The sequence below is a fragment of the Euwallacea fornicatus genome, chromosome 3 (assembly GCF_040115645.1).
Source record: "Euwallacea fornicatus isolate EFF26 chromosome 3, ASM4011564v1, whole genome shotgun sequence".
In the NCBI taxonomy this organism is placed as follows: Eukaryota; Metazoa; Arthropoda; class Insecta; order Coleoptera; family Curculionidae; genus Euwallacea; species Euwallacea fornicatus.
Window position 1 is genome coordinate 5,860,927 of NC_089543.1, and position 22,324 is coordinate 5,883,250.

Genomic DNA, 22,324 nt, shown 5'->3' on the forward strand with positions numbered 1-22,324 from the left:
TCCGAACAACGCAAATTTGCCCGAATTCGACCGACTTCGACTCGTTACTGGTTACCGACCTTATCCCCATGGTTGGACTCCAGAGACCGACACCCTGTACGTTAATGAGTCTTTTATGAGCGCACAGGGTGAAGTAGACTCCTTATAAATTGATAATAATATTGCCAATAAACATGCGAGAAAATACCGACACTTTTGAATTAAATCGAGACGAACCAGGAGCCGCGAAAATGTTTCAAATGTGTGTGTTGCGCATGGTTTGGCAACTAAGCCCGGCGGCTTCGGTGCTCGCAAAAGGGCAGGCCCTTAATTTCAAGTTTCGGACCTTGCAACCCCAAGGACGAGAAAATATCTGCGTAGAAAGACTTAATGTAAATTCGAAATTTGCTTCAGGTAGACGGGGTTTTTCCCACCATTTGCGTCCCGGCTGGTTTCCTTTGTTGCGTCCGGCTGCATATTGCGGAAGCTTGTTGTAACTTAAACGGGGTGGCATAAAGGGCACGTTAAAGGGCCGAATAGTACATTGTAGTGACGCAGAAACCCGAAGGCGCAGCACGAGGGTACGAAAGAACGCGCGCACAAAACCACCTGGCGTCGCCCGCTCCCCCATTCAATTCAGTATCGACCGGCTGCCAAGTTACAATTTCTCCACGGATTCATACTAATCGAAATCGAAGACCAATAACTAAATATCGGGTACGAGTGCGGGGGGTTCCCAATCGAAGGGAGCATGCGAATCCGAAAGATAAGTCCGAATTAAAGGGCCAAAAAGGTCTCTATTTACAAATAAAGATGAGATGGCTTCGTTCGAGTGTCGGTCAGCGACGTCTTAAATACATAGAAATAGCGAGTATTTTACGTTGTTTTAAGTGTCAGTTTATGTTTATCCTTCCGATGGAAAAGATGTGTTAGTGTGACTATTGTTAGCAGTAGGGGACGTTGTTATGAACGTCCGAAGGTATCCGGATGGTAAGCGGTCTAGATATCGCAGTAAATGCTAGGCGACCCATCAAATATATTGTGATGGAAAATATTGGAAAGATGATCGAACAGCAGTCACTCCGTGAACAAGCGGTCGATTCGTCGAATGGAACAGCGCACACGCACGCTGTCATAACGGGAGGAGGAATGGAGACGCGCGTCGTGACGACGATGAGGGTCCTTTCACGCGCCGTGGTGGAGCGTCGTGTTGTTAAACAGGAGGAAGCCGATGGCCCTCTTTCCGTCATTGTGCAGCCCCAAGAAGAATCTAGGGATTCCGAACTTCTTAGTCCCAAATTGTCGCCAAGTTCGGTAATGATAGATGCTAACGAGTACCGAAACCTAAATCCGGAGCCAACTTACCAAACACTGACTACAGTGAATGGCAGGATGTCTCCGGCAGCTTATAGTCCTAGTTCCTCGTATGCCACACTCACTCCCCTGCAACCTTTACCGCCCATTTCCACCGTATCTGATAAGTTTGCTTACGGCCATGCCAGTAACGTCACTGGCTCCTTTACCGTCATGCAAAACAATACCATACAAGGTATTGTGGGCTTGAATTCCAGTACACCCTACACCATGAACAATATCGAAATGACTCCGCCACACAATTATTCGTCCCCAACAATGGGCATGCAGCAACAATCTAGTCCAATTAGTCCCCAAAGTGCTTACAGCCAAAACGGACTGGCTTCACCTCAAAAAAGTATGTCCCCTCAAGGCTACGATTCCCCCTATGGTGCGAGACAAGGTGATATAGTGAGTCGAACATTGAACAGTCCTCAATTAAGCCCGCCGGGCTCCGGGTCGCTAAATTCGCCGGAGGGAACCCTAGTGACTAGTTTTAGTGGACAAACGACTTTAAACGGGCTCGGGTTGCAGAATCATCCCCCAACTCTAGTTCAAATCGCGCCACCGCAACGCGATTGTTCACCTTCACCCCCAGTGGTCACCCTGCAGCAAACACCTCCTGGGAACCAACATCAGCAGCACTCCCAGCAGCAACAATCGCAGCAAACCCTTCAAATCAAGAACGGAAGTCCTGGATCTCTGAATGTTCCTTCGATTACAGGGGATGTGGAAGAAATTAATACCAAAGAATTAGCTCAAAGGATAAGTGCGGAATTGAAAAGGTATAGCATCCCTCAAGCGATCTTCGCCCAAAGGGTGTTATGCCGGTCGCAAGGAACGCTGTCTGATCTCCTACGGAACCCCAAACCTTGGTCCAAGTTGAAATCTGGAAGGGAAACGTTCAGACGAATGTGGAAGTGGTTGCAAGAACCAGAATTCCAAAGAATGTCAGCTCTCCGTCTGGCAGGTACGTATTAGTTTGTTTGAACTTCTTTGAGGTAGAGTGTGGTGGCCATTAGTTTAGTTTTGCAAAGGATAAAAGTGCAGTATGCCAAAGGTTGAGAAAGTATGCTCGTAGGTGACCGTTTTTCGCGGAAACTCTGAAAAAGTCTCATAAGAAAATTGAAATTTAGGAAACGCGTACCAAAGGTAGAGTACTACTGATTTGTTGAAATTCCTATTAGGCACAGGTCAGATGCATCTGTTTTAGTTTATTAATTTGTAAATTAGTTCATGCAAGTATTGCGAATTTGGGTACCTACCTACCTAAATTCCAATACGACATGTTACCAACTCGAGTGCAATCCCATGTTAATGACTCACCTGCTGGTAAGTCATTAGTATGTCAGTTACCACTTTCATTTTTTCTCATTTTTTACTATAGCTCCTTAGTTCCGTAAGTGCAAAATATCTTCCCATTCATCGATGTGCTTGCTAAATTTTCAACAAAAATTTTCATTTTAATCTTTAGCTTTTCATTTCAAATTTTTAATATTTAACTCCTTTAACAATGTCTCCTGTACCTATTTACTCCAGATCATTAAACGTCACATTCACAATGAATCTTGCATCAAGGCTTATAGTACGGTGTACCACGAAAAGTTACAGGTTAGTTCAGTATCATTTGGAATAACAGGAAAATGCGTATCAAAACTGTAAAATTCGGCACCGATATTTGAACCCTCTGTGGGCTAGGATTAAAGCCCTTGCGCGTGCCCCAGATAGAGCCATTCAACTCTTAGCTGGTACCAAATCTTAAGGTTTTTTCTATCAACTTTCAATAGAAACGTTTTGTGGAGGGCTTTGGACGCATACTCAGCTCTCTCTCGGGAACCGAATTTTGCAAAAACGCAAATGCCGCAAAGAGACCTTTAAAGGCACGCCATTGCAGTATCCTGGAATACTTGGAGATACCTCTTCTTTTGTCATCGGATGAATCCCGTCACTCTTCAACTCTTCACATCTTCCTTTCAGAGTTAAATTTTGACCTAAATGGGCAGCAACTACTTCCTTCTCCTAAATATTGTGCAGAAAATACTTCAAAGTTTCTTGGTTGAAGTCTAATTTCGGCAAAAAGTTCCTAAAGCGTAGACTCATTGTCCAACTTGGCAACGACGTCGCAAGCAAAAGTGAATATCTGCGCATTTCCCACTTAATCGAAATAATCAAGGTACAAATTATGGAAATTTGACGTTTTTCTGGATCGGATATTTCGTTAGGAACGAACCTTCATCTGAACTTTTTGCATTATTCTTCGATCGCCTGTTGGACCTCCCCGATGAACACCTGAGTCACCCTGTACACGGGATTTATTGTTACACGACGAACTATCGCGCTCTCAGTGGCGTGCATAACTATTACCTCCCGAGAATCGAAATGGAAATTCTTGACACTTCAGAACGGCATACGCTCAACGACTTACGGTTGTCATTACGCTGACGTCGTGACGTCATCTCTGGGCGACACTGACAATCTGGAATAATAAAAAATGTGTCCGTCTTTCGATATTTTCTATTCCCGTCATTTTTTGGTTAAATTCCTGGAACACGTACGCCCTTCGGTTGCAGCTAAATTTGGCTGAATCTATATCGAGAAAATTTTATTTTCATTGATATTCCCATTTCCACCTCTGTAGGCATTTTTCCATGCATATATCGAAATTGGTTTTAACTGCATGCCACTTTAAATTGGAATGACTTTATAGTCGTTTTCAAAAGAGCTTTGCAAGGACCATCAATATGAAATATTCAACACAGTTTGGATTTATTAGTTGCATATTTGAAAACTTGTTATTGTTTAGCAATGTGATTTGTTGTTGAAGGATTTTTACGTCCTATCTATAAATAAAATTTGACGGCAAGGCTATTTTGCAAGATTAAATTGTATCGAAGGGTTTACGCAAGGGCCGATGATGTCACACTACATCATTACATCACGCCGTGTCGTACTACATCACACTGCAGGCAAGAATAGGTGGTTTCGGGTAGCCGTTATTCTCCTGAAGGCCATAGACAATAGTGTGACATCGCCCACCTATCCACCTTGTCCCTTAAACGGATTTTTGCCTGCTTTCGGACCTTTAAGGTCATAACGGGGCCGCGCTGTTCTTTGGCAACTTGGCAACTACAACCCAAATGAATAGAATTGAATGGATTTATTTTCTGCGAGAAATGGTTCGGAGCTTTTGGCATTTGCGCAGAAGTGGGTACAATGGAGGCGAAGTGAGTACTAAAATTATTGGACGATAAAAGTAAAATTACAATGGAGAAGGAAGTTGACCATAAATGGTCGCACGAAGAGCCGATAATTGGAGATATTAAATGTGAAATGCGAGCGAAAGCCAAGTATATGGGATAGATGAGCAGTGCACTTATTCTCTTCAGAAATTCACTAGTTTTTGCTCCGTTTTTTCCGTACGTCGGCTCAGGTTCGTATTTCCAAACCAAAGTTCCTGCCTAATTCCTTGAATTATCCGCTCTGTTTAACGGCCGTTTATGCTCAATTTCATGCTCTATCGGTATCTAATAATCAATTGTAGCCGGTGGAACGTCCGAAAAACAGATTTGCTCGCAAACGTCCATTTTGTAGTTTTATTTTTACTCGCTTCGCACTCGCGGTAGTCACTTCCGCGCGAACGCCAAAAAATTGCAAACTTGAACCCATTTGACCGCCTCAGCCGAAATTATTATATAAAGTAACATCCACAGTAGTTTCATAAACTTTAAGGGCTTTCATTATAAATACGGACAAAGCAAAAATAGCTGTCCGTAAGTGCACGTTGGCCGAGGGCTAAATGTGGGAACCTACAGATGTTATGGGAGCAGTTTTAAATTAGTGTCTGACACAAACACTTCGATGACAATTGTTCACAATGCATAAAATAAATGTTTTTTGTATATTTGCTTTTGTAGGTAGCGAAATTTCTATTAAACTGCCGCATAGACTCGGTAACTAGAGCGCTGAGTGAGAGCGAATAGAGAAAAATCAAGGAATACACTGAACACATTTTCCATTTCTTTTGCACTCCTGCATTTAAGCCTTAACGATAAATGGACGTCAGCACAGCAAAGCACATCGGCGACATTTTTTAGCACCACCTAAAGCCATAACACCTTCATTATCTAACGGGCCAACTAGCGATAATGCCGCAGATGGTTTCAGTGAATCCAGGTATCAATAATCCGCTGATTCTCCCAATCATAATATTGTCGTACGTTTCATAAACAAGTTCTAGAACGTTACTGAAATCAGTAACAGTTGCCGATAAGTGAAGCTTTGTCACAAGCCACTAAATATCGTTATCAAATTTCACCCACTATGAACATCTGCATGTACCCCCAAGTTGGTATCCGGATTGTGATTAGATTGGAACCCTTGTTTTACCCACCCAACGCCTAAATTGACGTGGCACGTGCGGGCGGTGTACGCAGGTGTGGGCTCGAAAACTTAGTTACAGGCCGACACCGAAAAAAATATCAAATACGTTTTTTAAGTTCTACCACCTGTCTCCTCGGGTATCGGATAATTTCCGCATGGTACCAGTTACGGTACTTAATGCATTGCTAGTGTTAGCACGAATTCTAGGGCTTTCTCTTGGAAGCACTATTGGGAAGGCCAAACGAAAGGACGGCGCCAGGCCGAAAAGTGGCGAAGAGGAGCAAAACGCATAATTTTTAACTCTGCGATCGGTACCGAGTAAAAGTCGTTTTTAATCAATTTTCTTTTTCGCCTCCTTTTCTACCGTTTTGAATTTTTTGCCGCCGAGGCAGTGACGAGCTTCCGTTGCCGCAACTCTATGCAGTTTGCAGTGATTGCAACAAAAATGAATGTGTAAGCAATGAAGCTCTCCCTGCACTGCCAGTGGCGTCACGAAAAAGTTTTTTTTTTTTTTTTACCCTAAAAAATGGTAAAAATTAGCCACTTTTTACTAAAAAAAAACACCTCTCATTATCGCCTTTTTGACATCGGCTAAAAAATACGTCGCAAACACGTATTGCCCGCTTTTTCCATACGAAGTGAAGCCTCGATATAATTTTCGCATGATGCTTCTCAGAACTCGGCGCATCATTTTGCGGGTTTTATCATCCTGCAATTACAAAAAGGCGATTCAACGACAGAAGAGAACAGATATTTTTTCGAACTTACTGCCCCTTTAATGTACACTTCATTTCGTATTCTGAAAGGAAAACGGACGTGGGAAGGTTAGTTCCATTCACGATGTGTTTAGCTTAGTCACCTCATTTTTAGTCATTTTGAATATGACCTGTGCGGAAAAGGGTCCTCTTGGTTCCTTTAATCCGTTCCTCCGATTTTCCGAAACGAAACGGAGCTCGCTTACGGAGATGTACGTCCGAAGGTTCCACGTTCGGTATGAAGGTCCCAAATATGCGCACACTTGTTACTCTTTCACCTCACACATTAACGCACAATCCAGAATTAAATATAATTTTTTGCTTAATTCGTTAAATTACCTGCGGTATTTGGTGGATATTTACGCTCAGTTTCGTTCTCTATCTATCTGTAATAATCGGATACAGTCGATGGATAAACTGCAAAGCAGATTTTATTGGGAATTTCCATTTTGTAATTTTATCACTTATTTCATATTCATTGCACCTACTTTTGCGTGTACACTAAAAATTCCCAATTTAAACTATTTCCCCAAAAGAATAAATCTGTTTTTCATTAAATTCATTGTTATTTGATGATGATTTGTTTGTGATTGATCGAAATTTAATCGTCGCCTGGCGTTGACCCCCCCACCGTCTCACCACCAAAACAATGATCGGCACGATGGTCATCACGTATCCACGTGAGGATCCGATCAGGTGGAGCTGGATGACTTGCCAAGTCATTGAGGGTAGGCCTGCTGTGGCACCGTTCGCGTACAGGTTAGATCATCTGCGCGCATAGCCCGAAAACGGCCGCCATCTTCACTTGCGCCGGTGTGCACCACTGGCGCAAAGCTTTTGCAACAAATTAAAAAAAAATCCAAGAACGGATCGCCTGCATAAGAAACTAGGAATTTGCGTTAACTCCCAAAATTATTGCGTCCTACACCAAAAAGGGTCCCTAATCGTCACCTTTTTGGCTTTTTCAGCTTCCTGCCACCCCTTATTGTAGGTATTTAGCAGGGTTGACACTCAAATATCGACGCAGCGTAGAACTTTGCATATCAATGAAGCAAATATTGACACATTCTTACCATACTTCAGCATTTTAAGATATGCATGGAATATAAATTGTTTTTTATGATAGGTGGAAAATTGCTTCTCGTGCTAACGTTTACGAGATAGACATTATCACAGATCATGAAACAGTGTTTTTATCAATTCCAACTAATTGCAATTAACACGTTAAGTGACATTACTATGGAGTAGGAGTAATGCGGACCGAGCAGTAGTAATAACCGCATCAGCTATTCGTCCAACTGATGAGCTTATCTGAAGAGAATCTGCAGTTATCAAGCATGAGCAGATCTCGAGGTCACTAGGGGCCTCCAATAGATACTATATCGATTTGATTTACATAATAAGCAAACGTTTTCCCGGCGAATGAATTACGTATAAAACAACGAAATGGGGCTCGTCGTTTGGGCTGCCCCAGAATCATACCGAATCCAAACATTTCTATCCAGGTAAAGGCGAAATTTTTGAGCTCGTACCTGGATAGAAAAGTGAGCCTTCAAAGGCTGTTCTTTTCGCGCGAAGGTGAATCATCCCGTTGATATCGATTTCTCCCATACCTTCGTTATTCAGCACACGAGGACAGCGTTGCCAGAGTTCTAAGAAGTGTTCCATATTTCCTGGAAACTGGATGGGCTGACGGTTATCGGAGATAAAATAGCCTATTTGACGTTTTTAGGAGTTGCGTGGGGCGGAATTCTGGGGCTTTCGGTTTTACTGGAATTCAGTAAACTCCGCCTATGGTCCAGAAGAAATAATTCTGGTGTGAAATATTCGTTCCGGCGATGGGTTTAACACGAAATGTCTGTGGTCAAAACGCCAAGATAACCATTCGTTTTCTCGGCATCGCAAGGATTAGCTCGCTTGCTAATCAAAATCTATTAACTCAAGAGGTGTGTTGGATTTACCTGAGCCAATCAATACATTCTGACATTATATGATTGCCATGCAGGTCCGGTTTTCGAGTCCTTGCCAGAATTTATTACATCAGCTCTGCGTAATTTTTGCTTTATTTGCTCATAAACTGGAGACTCATAAAGCGAATTAATTGTAAACCTACGTCTTCGGAGGGAACTTTTCTAGTCTAGCGGTGTTTAATTTCCACCAGTGCTGTTTAACTTAATACCGGAAAGTGCTTCTTTCGTTCTCTGCAGGGCTAATTTTCATTAACTTTAGTTGGTAGATAATGATAAATCGTCTTTAACTCACCGGCAGGGTTTCATGTTTTTGCACCCCCCTTTCAGGAAGTCCCATCTTCTTTTCCTCATTAACCAACTTGCAAATTAGAGTTTGCCTATTTCGCCAGTGTCTGCGATACCTATTTCAGTGTGACTCACCCCCGTTGAAAACCCGAGCTGGTTTATATCTGCCACAACAACACAATACGTTAATTTTGTTTGGAATCCATCTCCAAAAAAGGCTTCCCAACATAAATGTATGTATTTGAATTGCCGGGGAAAACGGGTTTCGACTAGGGTGCCTACCCCCTTAAATGCGAGGTCGCTAGTAACCCTTTATGCAGCCCGAATGAATAATTAGTAGCTGTCTATTCGTATGCAATATGGGTTGAGGCTATTAAAATAATCCCCTTTAGTGAAAATTATGGCGATTTTAGACTTCTTCTAAAAAATTGCCTACATGAAATTGCATAGAGTAAACTAACTCAAGAACGCCGTTTGATTACAACGTATCCAGGACCGATCCCTATTTTTATCCCTATATCCAGGCTCTCCATTAGGCTCCATTGTTTTTCCGCGTGGTTGGTGCAAAACAGCCATTTAACGTAACATTAAAGCAACAAACTTTCAGCTAACGAATCCTGGAGAGTGGAAAACAGTTAATATGATGAATTTAGTTTCGACTCCTTTTGACGCTCGCAATGGCGTTATAATCTGCAAAAGACCAAAATAGATTATAAAATTCTTGATTCAGTGAAGCATGGCGCTGTGAAGCGTCGACAAGTTCTGGTGGTCTAGAGAATGCTTAACCATGGTCGACTACTTGGTATTAGAATTCGAACGCCTTCGGACGATCGAGAAAACACGCGTATGCCTTGGCGTCATGCCTAGAAGCTTGTTAAGGGAAAAAAAAAAGGAATGTGAGATGTGTTGCACCAATGCACAACTGATAATCAGTCTGGTTCTAGAGCAGAATACTTTTAGCTTAATCATAGGGGTAGACTTCTCCGTTGGAGGTGCCTGCAGGGTCCTCATCTGGCCAATGCTTCTTCTGGAATCTTATCAGTGTACTACCTGTATCTCTATTCCAGAAGCCGGCGCTCCTTAGTGTTAGGTTGATAAGAGTTTATTTACTACATAGAGAAACCCTCCTGTGCTCGGTTGTTCAGTAGATTTGGCAGATATTACTAATAAACCTGACACCTTAAGATGTGGAACCTGAGCAGTTAGAGAAAGAACAGAGGTACGTTACTGGTAGAAGACTTGGGAATGAGTGATGAGTTGCTTCGGTGCATTTAAGCTTCACATTGAATATCAAAGTTCATACGTTGGTGATGATTAGGAAGTGCCCGATGATTCCTTTAAATCTTACCCTGCTGACGGTCACTTAAGACCGAATCGGGTAACTTTCAATTGCTCAGATTTCAAGTAAATTGTGGTCTAAGATAAATAATCACATTTTGGACAAATGAAGGACTTAATAACTAGCTCTACGGATAACTTCGAGAAACTCCAATTGCTATTTCACGGTAATGCTACTTTTGGTCGTCGGTCATTGGTCATTTGGTCACCCGTACATGGCCAAAGAATTACTCTCGACATTCGGAATTGCTGCATAATAGAGCCGTTTTTCTCTACGCTTCCGAAAGATGTTGAGATATTTGAAAATGTGATTTAATTTTAATCCTTATTTTTAGAGACGTTATTGCTTCCTCTATACCCCACATATTATACTTTTTGATGTTGTTGACTACTCTCTTGTTTCATTGCAGACTGCCAGACGCGCAATGTAAACGTGAGGGCAGTCAACAGCAAACGAAGGAAATCGCCACCATCACCATGCTTGTGAGTTTTACTTGTCACTTGATGTTCCAATGTTCAATATTGCATGTTCTGTATTGGAGAAGAAACTGCTTTTGCTCGAAGTCGAAAACGAAAGAAGTTTCTTGTTCGATTTAGCCTGGACTAGCTCAGTGAGTGATCAATTGGAGAGTGAATCGCTCTCCTATTGAGTTCACCAACTTCATGATCTCTCATGGTTCACGATACAGATTTTCTAAATCAGAGAACCTAAGAATACTATTTTGAATACTTTTCATTGCTTGTTTAATGTTAGAATGTTCTATGTGGCATGTTTTGTATTTAACGTCAGCTCAGCGAGATGATTTCCAAGATGAGTTTTTGAGGTGTTTTGAGAATGAATCGTGTGTTTCATTTTCGTCAATTTGTTGGAACACGCCAGAACGTTTTGGAGACCCGCTTGGAGCCGTCGTGGACCTTCCACGAGCGAGACTTGAGACGCCCATGTCAAGTCTTGTCAAGCAATTTCGTAGTCTTTTTGAAGCCTTCTAGGCGATAGTTTAACTGTTTTTTTTTTCAACATTAATGAAGAAATCGGCGCTAGATCCCGCAGATGTAATATTTACACTCCATTCAAAAACCTTTGCCATTAAATCAGGAATTCAAAAATGTATACTATCTTGGGTATAATGGAAGCATGTGTCTCTTGGAAAATTTCGCACTTCCCGAAGTATAAAACTTCGGAAAGCGCCTGGAAATGAGGTTTCGCCTTTCTGGAACTCCCCCTTTGACCTTGATTTAGCGCCTGCTCCATATTGCCGGTTACTCCAATTTTTTTTTACATATTAGACACTTGACACACGTCAATCACATTGCACTTCTGGAAAATATATGATGTCTGGATCGGCCTCCATTTCTCTATCCGTAAATAACAGAGGCGGGAACATGCTTGAGTTCATCGAAAAGGAACTGATTGCTTACATTTTTGCACATATTATTGGGTACATATTGGGCAAACGAGAAAATGTCACCTCAGTTGACGCTTTCCACGGTTCCATGAATAATATACTTTAAACAAGATGTTACTCAATTTGATATTTCAAACTCAGGATCGGCAAGTTTAACACTGTAACTGAATTAACCTGTACGCACTTCATAAACATGTGATCGAATTACACAATTTTCAATAACAAGCGAACTTATTAACATATTTTTTTGTTTCAGCTGCTCAGGTACCCCAACGAGGCAGTGAGTAACTTGAGTATATTAGAGTAGAGGTAGATTCAGTAGTATAAAATTAGCAGGTTACGTCACTGAGCATAAGGAACCTCACTTTTCATTAAAACAGCCGTGTCGCAACGGAACTAAAATTCTCAGTACGTCTCATAATTATCGGGGCTCCCAAATTGCATGTGCCTGTCTCTGTGCGAATGTGGACAAGCACTCAAACATCCGAAATTTTGTCCTTCGGTAAACAGGACGTGCTCTTCACAACTATTCAATTTCCTCCATTAAGTCGATCAGCCTAGAAACTTCCGGAACCTTGCAACCAACACCCTTCGTAAACTGACTTCAAGGAATTGAAGGGCCTGTATCGTTGGATTCAGCTCATGGTTCCTGGCAATCCTCAAGCATGTTCTATAATTCTCTGAGTACAGTTCGCAAGCATATAGATCAATGGTAGTTTTATTGGAGAGGCAACAACCTAAGATTTCTGGCCGCACGTCTACGTTCTAACAGTGTTGCCGTGTTCCCACGTGGCCCAGACCTTAAATTTCGGCCCGATCGTTGTGCCACGGTCGAAACTCTTCTTTTGAACAAAACGATATCGAACGCCCACCCCTGCAAAACTCTATGTTTTCCATTGCATTCAGTCTCTGGCAGTCGATGAACGTTCCTCAGTTGCACTTTTATCATATCTCCATTTGTTGCCTCCCATACCGATCAACTTTCTCGAAAATGGAGCATTTGCGTCAGGAGATACGTAGTTAGCCAACAACCGCTTATTATATCAACTGATTTTACGAATATGGAAAAATGGAAAATCCGCTCTGTCTCCCATTATACTTCATTTCATATGAGACTTCATTCGAAATTAATTTGACTAACCTGGACGTAGACAAGATTAGTCACAGAGTTGATTGATCGCGCGAATCATGTGGGATCTTTGTTGTTTGAGATCATGACGGAGACGAGGTGACCTTATCGGTAAACTAGTTATCTTCTCGCTTGGTTGATTGCTTCTCCAAACTCGAGGCCTGGACATAATCTGGTCATGTTCCAAAGGAAATGCTGCCAGATGAATCAATTGGTGAAATTCAGAGCTTCAGACGGCGCAGTGAGAATTATCGAATTTTGCCCGTTAGGGATCATAAAGCTTCGTAGTTTCATCTCCAAGTTTTCACCATCAGAGTTTCTGCATATACAAAATTCAGTCGATTAACCAATGCGACTACTTCAGTACATTCAGACAAGATGTATCTGGTCTAACTGGACATGGGCAAATTTATCGATCGCACGTTCTAACACAGACATCCTTATAATTCACTCTTTTCCTCCTAATAATTACAGTGTTTTTGCTTGAAGCCCAATCAACTATACTTGATCAGCAGCTAAGCAAATATTCGCAATTATGAATCATGATATCTGGTATAAAAAGTCTGGATATCTGGATAAGAATCAATATTTTATCGTCAGTTTGAGTTAAACTGATCTACCTCAATTAAAATCGTATTGCTAGTCACAAGACGAAATGTGAAATATTCGCCATTATGGATGCCGAGTAGCCTCAACAAACGGCCCAGCGAGTGCGAAGCAAATCTTTAACGACGAACGGCGGATAGAATATCCGTGCTGCACGTTTGCAAACGAATTCTTTTGACCATTATGTCAAGCCACGTTGGCACTAAGCGAACGAACGCGAACGAGCACAACCGAACGCACGCGATTGCCCAGTGTGCACTATTTGACGCGTGCGATTGTGTTCGGCCGCACGGTGGTACTTCGAAAAATTATCGCGTGCCGAAAATATAGCCGTTCATGCGCATTGGAGTGGACTAATACTTGAGTTCCGCTTTCCCGTAAAACCCTAAATGTCCGATAAATTTTCTCAAAAATTTCGACATTTATTTTGAGTTCACTGGCACCGCATTGTGCCACTCTAATTAATGTTCAGTTACGAAACTGACTCGAGTAGGTACCCGTATCGGTACTGCCATCCGAATATACCTGTTAATTTTATACGTGTGTTGTGAATCTTATCGGAAACTAATCGCAATTAGATTTTCCACGCAAATAGTGCTTTCGAGGAACGTAATGAAGATGCTTGATTGGTTTCTGAAACCACAGTTCACTGAGGGATTCCATCATATTAATAATATTCTGTTTATTGGTTCCGAATTAGGTTGCAAGCGGAAAGAGGATGCTACGAGCAATACCGAACAGATGCCTACACCCAAGAAACCGCGGTTGGTTTTCACAGATCTCCAGAGGCGTACTCTACAAGCTATTTTTAAGGTATGGTTCCATTTGTTAATCATTCACCTGGTTCCTCGGAACATTTCGACTTTCCAACGTCATTAAAGTTTTCATCATCAAAGTTGACAAAGAACGGAGACGACGAAATGAGTTTCTACTTTAAGCTACCCACTAAGCGAAAATTTGCGTTCCTCATCAGTCTTCAGTTTGTTTGCGAAGCTAACTCAGCGACACATATAGCAAACGTGTATTTAGTGTTCAAAATACAGCGCCAACTTACGGAGGAGGGAGTTTTAAAGGATTATTGATTTTCCGTTTATGGCGCGAGAAACTGTACATTGCATTAAAAATAAAACGGTTGGGAACAAGACGATTGACGAAATGACAATTGATTATGAATGCTATCTAATAATCGACTGGCTCAGTAATTATTAATGGAAAATTTTAAAGGAGAGCTGCTAGTAGTTGCCACTTCTTCGTGAAGGAAACGCAATCTTTAGCGTGAAGGCCATAACAATCCCCCAAACGCGAACCTTAAGTTCCCAAAACCCGACAATTACCGACTGTAGTATACAGCCTGTCCCGGGTTTTAGCTCAAAACCACGATCTTAAAACATACCATGCGCCTTCCGAACGTCTCGCGTCCACCGACCCACTTCTCGAATCGCTCGTCGTCGCCCCGGAGGGGGTTAATATTGTTACGAAGAGAGCAACTTCTCTTAACAACGTGGACTCCCAATAGGTGCTTGCTCGAGTTTTCTGCCTTTTGCGCTGATACGAATTTACTTTTAGGAAACGAAAAGGCCGTCGAAGGAGATGCAGGTAACAATCGCACGTCAATTGGGTTTGGAACCTACAACTGTAGGCAACTTCTTCATGAACGCGCGAAGGCGTTCAATGGATAAGTGGAAAGATGAAGATCCAAAATCTGCTGGAGGAATTCATCAACAGATGTCACCGGGCATGGACGAAGACTTGGACCAGGACGGGGATATGGACAATGATATGGACGATCAGGAGGATGTCTTGTGACATGCGTTCCGAGATCGTCACTTACTACTGCTGTGACACTAATTTTTTTGTGAAAAGCCATATTATAAATACTTAGATTCACGAGATAACAATTGTGTATTTGACCTTTTTAAACGTTTTAAAGACACTTATATTGCTAATATTAGAATGATTTCGCAAATTTGCCTCCGAATATTATGACAATCTTTTGCACCCTTCCGTTCATTCGAATTCATTTCATGATCTAATGACACGAGCGATGCGTGAAAGTCGGGTCAACAATAACAACCAACCAAAAGTGGCGAAATTATGATTTTAACGCTGCGGTTTCGTTAGCTAATAATTTGTCAAAAACTGATGCAATTAAAACCATGAAATGTAACTACAAATAGCCTTAACCTTGGGGAATTAGTAAACAGGAATTAGAAACTAATCACATGAGAACGTGGGAGAATACATTAACTGACAGGCATGGAACTGCGATATATAGCGTTTCCAGTTCTTTTTGCTAGAAGAAACACGCAAGTTCTACCGCTAACGGTACTTGACTGCATGTCGCAACGAGTTTCGACTGTTCACCAGGTACGACCTTTTATTTCATTTACTTAACATTGGGTTTGTACTTTTGTACACTTATTGCGGACTTAATTTAAATGTATAGATCTTCCTTGTTCCCTATATCAGTTTTCGCACGTTAGATTTGAAGAGTTACTCATGCCATATGATCTAAGTCATTCATTTTTAAGAGTATGTTTAGTTGAAATTTGAAATATTTTTCTTAGATCTAAGCAGTATTTCAGCGGAACTATTCCTGACCGCGCGTCCTTCAACTGCGGTGGACGCCATCAAAAATTCGTATTCTCGGATCTCGCACCGCAACCTCACCTCGAACTTCGCCTCTGATTACGTCCACCGCAGTTGTCGTCGGACCGTCCAGTTCCATTGGACCACGGCTGGGACGACCGGAAAATATTTCCAATTGTAGTTTGACCGGTCGTGGAACTTTTTACAGGCTCCTATATTTAGTTAGTTTAAAGAAGTCTAAAAGTGCGTATTTGTTTAGTGAAAACGCAGATTGCCATATTTGTGATATGAGTAAAGGGGATTTAAACTGCGCTTTTATCTGTTTCTGTAAGTTCATCGCTCAAGTTGTCGAGAATTCGAGGGAAGCGTTCAATTGGATTTTTCACCGATTGGAAGATCCCTAAAATTGAACTTGGGAAAATTTATTTGACCCTCTGTATATAGGTATAAAACACCTCCATATCCATCTAGAGTAATAAACTAGGAACTGTGTTAAACATATATTAAAGACAATAATTCTAGTCATACAATTACCAATATTTTCTTTCGCTTAGCTCTGATTATCGAAGGTGCTGATGATAGGAGTAATCTCCCGCGTCCCTCGACGCTGACTAGAGCGGCAGTCTGAGCGTGCGCAGCGTCGTTCACTCGGCATTTTCCTGCGACGCCTGCACAGTCATTACGGTTGAGTCATTCGCAATAATTGTCGCGCGCATGCGTCGACAACCTCGAATGCCCCCGGTGATCGGGGTGAATTGCAGAGAGCCGCGCAGTCGCTGTGCGACGCGGACCTGCGCCTCTGCACCGCCCCCAACATCGGCGATGGGACCAATAAACACTTCGGATTTTTCAGTCACCGCTTCTGTGATTCAGTCTTAGTCAGCGTTGAGCGATACGAAAGGTTGTTTCAGCGTCAGTACCTTCGACAATGTTTGCCACAGTTGCGGGTGATAAGGCGAGAACCAGTTCGACGGGACGTTCCTCGGTTGTCCTACCATGAATCATATCTGGTGCGGGGTTTAGTTTCCCTCGTACGTGTACATTTCCACAGATATAAAAAAAAAAACAGTTTTCTTTTTTTTTTTTTAACGAAAATTGCGCACCGAAGGGGTGAATTCTCTCGAAAAAAATGTTAATTTAATTTAGGTTTAATTGGTTTTGTTCTGTTACGCTTCGCCAAAACTGACGCAGATACCTGAAGCGCCCCGGCCCTCGCAAAATTTGTGCGATGGATTTAAAGGAACATTTTTGGATTTGTTACTTATTGTTTGTTTATTGATTATTAAACTTATTTATTGTGGCTTTGACGTGTTTATCAGTAGTTGTCTTCGAGACCCACCAACACCTACCGAAATAATAAATTACATTCCAATTGTAGCTGCATTTTCAATTTTGGCTGTTTTATACGAGTGTACCTCAATTTATTTTGTAAAATATTCTAGTAAAACTGTATTAAATGTACATAAAAATCTTTTTTTGTTGGTTTTGACGTAACCTTACTGTATAGAATAATAATTTATACGTAGTTAGCTGACGGTTTCAAACAGATTCTAAAAGTAGGATTATGATAGATTATTTAATATGATTTGTGTACTTCTATAGCCATCCTTAATCGGTTCAGTTTCGCTTTGATCCGTGATACAGTTCTCTATTTAACACAGATCAAAGAAAAGAACGCTGTAAAGATTTTGTACTTCGGTTGTATAAGTATCTATTTTGGTAATGAATGTTGAACTATATTTTAGCACAAATAACCGTCTGCGAAACAAGCGGACTGGTTGAAAATGTACAAAAAGTAATACCTTGTTACGTAGATCAATAACAAAGCAATGCTTTGACATCAATACGTATCGTGTCTAGCAAAATATCTCTACAAGACAATAGAATGATGCACATTGCACTATTTATTATGAATTTGTATGAGTTTAAGCTAAAATCGCTGATTTTATTATTAAACACGTTGACTTCTCATTTTTTTCCAACTGGAAGTTGCCCTGCATTGGTTTCGATTTGTATAATTCGATGATCCCAGGAATCTTTGTACGTGTCATATTTCATGCTTGCTCTTGCTTTCATTATGTATTTTTGCGTTTTCATTTTACCACCCCTTTTTCCCGGCACTCATTTTTGGGATCATCTACACAAAATATCCCCTTCGTTACTTTCGTTGAGTTTAGTTATTACTGAACAAAATCCCCAGCGTGGGAAAGAAGTCTCTGGTAATCCGTCAGGGCAATGAGTAAAGGAACCTCCCAAACTACCAAAATCTCTGTTAGGTGCTACAAAAATTCATTTTTTTTTTTTAATTATTTTCTATGCGTTTGAGACAAATGTTCACTTTGTCTTTTATATTATTTGGAAAAAACGCTTCGCACATAAGTAGACTGGAGAAACCTCCCCGATGCGTTGAAGTCCCGCCGGGGATTTCCGGACAGAAAGACCGCTTCACCAACCCCTACTTGCACGCGGGGCGTTATTCCCAAATCAAATTAAATTTTAAAAACCAGTCCTTGCTTAATCGTTAAATTACGTTTTGTCACCAATAAAAAAATCAGCCATTTCATGAATTCATACTGATTTCACGCGTTATGTTCCGGCTGCCAGATATTCATTAGCATGGCGATTTTGAGATACAGAAAGGAGAGTAAATGTACAGGGTGACTGAAACTCGATGCTCCGGGCATTTTATGCAAAACCTAGAGGAAAATAATTTTCCATCGCGTTGCGTAGCTTGAGGATTTAGTTGCAAAATGTCAGGTTTTGTGCTATTAAGTGAATTCAAACGTAATGTACATTTCAGTGTCAACAAACAGCCCTTATTTTTCTCTTTTTATTAATGCCATTTTAATTTAAAAAAATGTCATTATTTATTGGAAGGATAATGAAAAACGAGCTTTTTTTTAATGATTTTATACGTTTTTTGTTGCTGAGCTACGTCAATTCTGAAAAAAAAATTGTTAAGCCGAAAAAAGTATAAAAACATTAAAACAGAATTTTTGATTTTTTTCAAAAAATAAAAGAATTGCGAGCCAACTCGATGGCATCATTAAAGAGAGAAGAATAACCGCCTTTCAATGATGTGCACCCTATTGGGTGTCCCATTAGAAATCAATTTATTTTAACAACTTAAAAACTAATAATTAAAAAAAAAACTGGTTCTAGTTTCTACGGTAAAAGCTTTGTGAAGAACCGTTCTCAGTATGTTAAACAAAAATTACCTAAATCTCTCCGGGTATCGGAAACAACTGCAGACCCTCCGATCCTCTTCGGAGTAAGCTCAAAAATCTAGCTGAAATCTTAGTTTTTCCCGTCTACCACCATTCGCCCTGTACCATGCAAATCTAACGAGAACGGCATCTCAACCAGCCTCAATTTGAGTTCAATATTCCAAGGATCTCTAGTGTCTCAAAACCGCTTCCCTCAGACTTTTTAACTATTAAGCCGGTGAGGTTCTTATAAAAAATTCCACTTATAACTTCTCAGTGAGGCAATGGTATTAGGTTGTCTATATAGTCACATACAACAATTCATGATCTCATATATACCAAACAGACCATTTTCACCTATGATCAACCATGGTTTTATCGTAAGATAATTTTTCTATTATTGCGTTGATTGTAAGTTCAGTGATAGAATACTATATAGAACTGTTAAAAATCTTTGTACATAATCGACAACAAATATTTATATAATACTTAGTATTGTTGGGAACACTTTTTGCTATGAGGTAACGTAATTATCCTTAACTTCAAAAAATAGTCTGCGTCTTGGTTCAATTAAAATAGAAATGCCCAATTAAGCTGATGCTACTGACACCTTCCTAGTATTTTTACACTGATAAATATTTTTGAAATTATTCTGTTCCAAATTTGTACAGATCTAGTCAAATTTAGCTACTCATTCTATGTGCAGAAGGGTTGTTGGTCGCGAAGTTGCTCGCATTATTTTTTTACGCCAAATCACCCGAGTCACCCAAATTGACCCACGAAAACTGGAACAAATTGAAACCACTCACGTAACACGAAAATGACCAGGGACAAAACAACTCTTTTGTAGATAGAAGGAAATAACGAAACAAATTTCAGATTGATTGTAGCATTGACACAGCAAGGCACGGCAATGTTATTATAGCATTGTAGCTACTAATTAATGAATACAACGTAAGAGAATACCCATTTTGTAAAACCTATTTGTAGTCGCTGTAGAACTTCTTACTTGCAAATTTCATGATATTTTCGTACAAAGCAAATAGGTAATATTCGAGATAAAATAAGAAATCCATCAGTTTTTCATACGTCTGTACATACAGAACTCTTAATCTGGATATTTTTATTACTAGTGGCATAAAAGTGGATACTTAGGGATTAAGAAGGAATTTGTTTCGTAAAACCGAGAACGTTCTAGTCTCATTTGGCGTATTTTAGTAAACAGTTTATAATACTCGTTAGCAGGTTATTAAATGTTTTCACTAGCAGCTACGTTAACATATATTTATTACAAATCTTGCACTTGTATTCATTTCGTGATTGTTTAGTTTTTACACCTTGTTTTCGGTCAAAATCATTTACAAGAAGCCACGTTAATTTACGCCTTATCAAGCAGGTCCCACTTGAGGTTGGTATCGGCGAGGAATTTTCCAAAATTTTCAATGTCCAAATTTTACATTGAATAATTTCAATTTTAGTGCAATAGAAATCTTGTAAAATGGCAATACCATATCCCTTTCCCAGTCTAGAGTGGCATCATAAATCTACACACTTAATTATGTAGAAATATAGGTTGATTAAAGAAATTGAAAACTGACTGTGAGTATTACTTCAGCGTTCGCCACCCTGAAAGTCTCTGGTAAGCAGACTTCGTCATCCCGTCATTTAAGGGGGGTTATGGAATGGGCGAGACATCGCACGTCTCAAATTCCATTTGGTGTGAAGAACCATCACCCATCGACCTCTCTGTCTGAAGATTTGTACACTTGAGGTCACTTAGAGCCAAGAGAGGACAACGATCCGAGATCGTGAAGAGTCGGTGACCAAAAGATCCGTTCGCTTGGATGGGCTGACCCCACGATTTTCCCCGGATCCACTGGGGTGTCTTAGACTTTAAAACGAACATTCGACCCTGCCTTGTCTCTTGGGCAACGGCATGTCCTCTTTGGGCTGCCTTGCTTCCAATGCGAATCGATATTTTCGCAAGAAGAGGGAGCAGAAAAACCGTTGCGAATCAGACTTTTCACTGCAGGTATATTTTATAGCGGACTCCCCCAGGGGTCCCTTCCTGCCTCATCTTCTTAGCTTTTTACATCCCATTAAATTAATCCTTCAACGTTACAAGGAAACTTGATTTCATTCTCGGAATATTTCCACGGGATCCTCCGCAGTGTATAAATTAATAATAATTATTCAATTTGGACATTATGCACTTAAATCTTCTGTGAAGCTTCGAGGGGTGCAAGAGTACAATGCACCAGAAATTGAGCGTTTAATAATGGATGGGCCGTTTCCTTTGAACCAGTACTGGATATGTAATTAATTCTAAGGTAGATACAAGGGGGTGTTAAAAATTTATAAAAGCTCGAGATGGATAAGGAATTTCAGAAATCTACACAACTGGTAAAGGATGACGAGAAAGGGATTCTTTCCTCTGACGTTTTTGTTGCTAATGAAAATAGGGTTAACACGGTTTGTGTCGAGACCCACCAAGGGCCGTCTTGCCCTTTCTTCATCTGATAGTTGCGAGATATATATTTTTTTTAGGGAAATAAGACAAATTGTGCTTTGCTATAAACGTTCTGAGAAGATAAATTTTCCGTTGGAAAACATTTTTTTTTTTCGTTAAAATTCAGCTTAAGGTTCGGTTTCCTCATCTCGCAACCATCCTCTCGTCGATAATTGCTCCCGCGGTCGTTTTAATGAGGTCTATTGCGGCTAAGTCGAGTTTTTGAATTAAAATGCCTGAAATACGCACACTTATCGAATAAGAAAATCACGGTGGGTTTGAAAAAAAATTGAAATTTTGTCAACTCGGAAAGCAAGCAACTGTTGGCGGTACCTGCGGGTGGGAAATTATCATTCCAAAGGGACAAAATAAATTAAAATAGACAGGAAAGACCAAAAAGAAACCCAAAGATGATCCAAAATCAGCAGCAATCCCCTCTCGCTCCAATTGTTCCCCCTTCCGCGCTAATCGCCACCAAATCTCACTACCTGAGCACCACCCACCATGCAGAATCACGATCACTGCGTACCCACATAGTTTAGGCAGCAACTTACCGTGATTTGCAGTCAAATTCGAAACCTTCAAGCCATTCCTGAAGACCAGTTAAGTCAGATTGAAAAGACATTTAAGAATCGCGCTTCATGAGAGGTCGAAATCGATGGGTTAGGCCCTGTGTTTGCTAATTTACCTATTAATATCGAAGCTAATTGCTTCGATGATCTCCTGGTATTATATTAATACCATGCTTCTCGATTCAGAAATCTAATTACAAGTTACCCCATAGGAGTACACTTGACATTAAGGCTGTTAATGATTCGG

The 22,324-nt window shown here is 40.7% G+C and overlaps 1 protein-coding gene across 7 annotated transcripts; it reads left to right on the forward strand.

The window, feature by feature from the left end:
• Positions 1 to 20,593, forward strand: onecut. Of its 7 annotated transcripts, none has more exons than XM_066301973.1 (5): positions 1 to 2,302; positions 10,471 to 10,543; positions 11,723 to 11,746; positions 13,890 to 14,014; positions 14,768 to 14,891. In XM_066301973.1, the coding sequence occupies exons 1-4, from the start codon at positions 967 to 969 to the stop codon at positions 14,011 to 14,013; spliced, it is 1,557 nt and encodes a 518-aa protein (XP_066158070.1). In that variant the 5' UTR covers positions 1 to 966; the 3' UTR covers position 14,014; positions 14,768 to 14,891. The 7 variants fall into 7 exon arrangements, 6 of the variants coding, with proteins under 6 accessions (XP_066158070.1, XP_066158071.1, XP_066158072.1 ...); XM_066301974.1 differs by having other exon boundaries at positions 13,902 to 14,014; XR_010734146.1 differs by lacking the exon at positions 10,471 to 10,543 and adding an exon at positions 15,769 to 20,593 and having other exon boundaries at positions 2 to 2,302; positions 14,768 to 15,568.
• Positions 20,594 to 22,324: the final 1,731 nt, after the last annotated feature.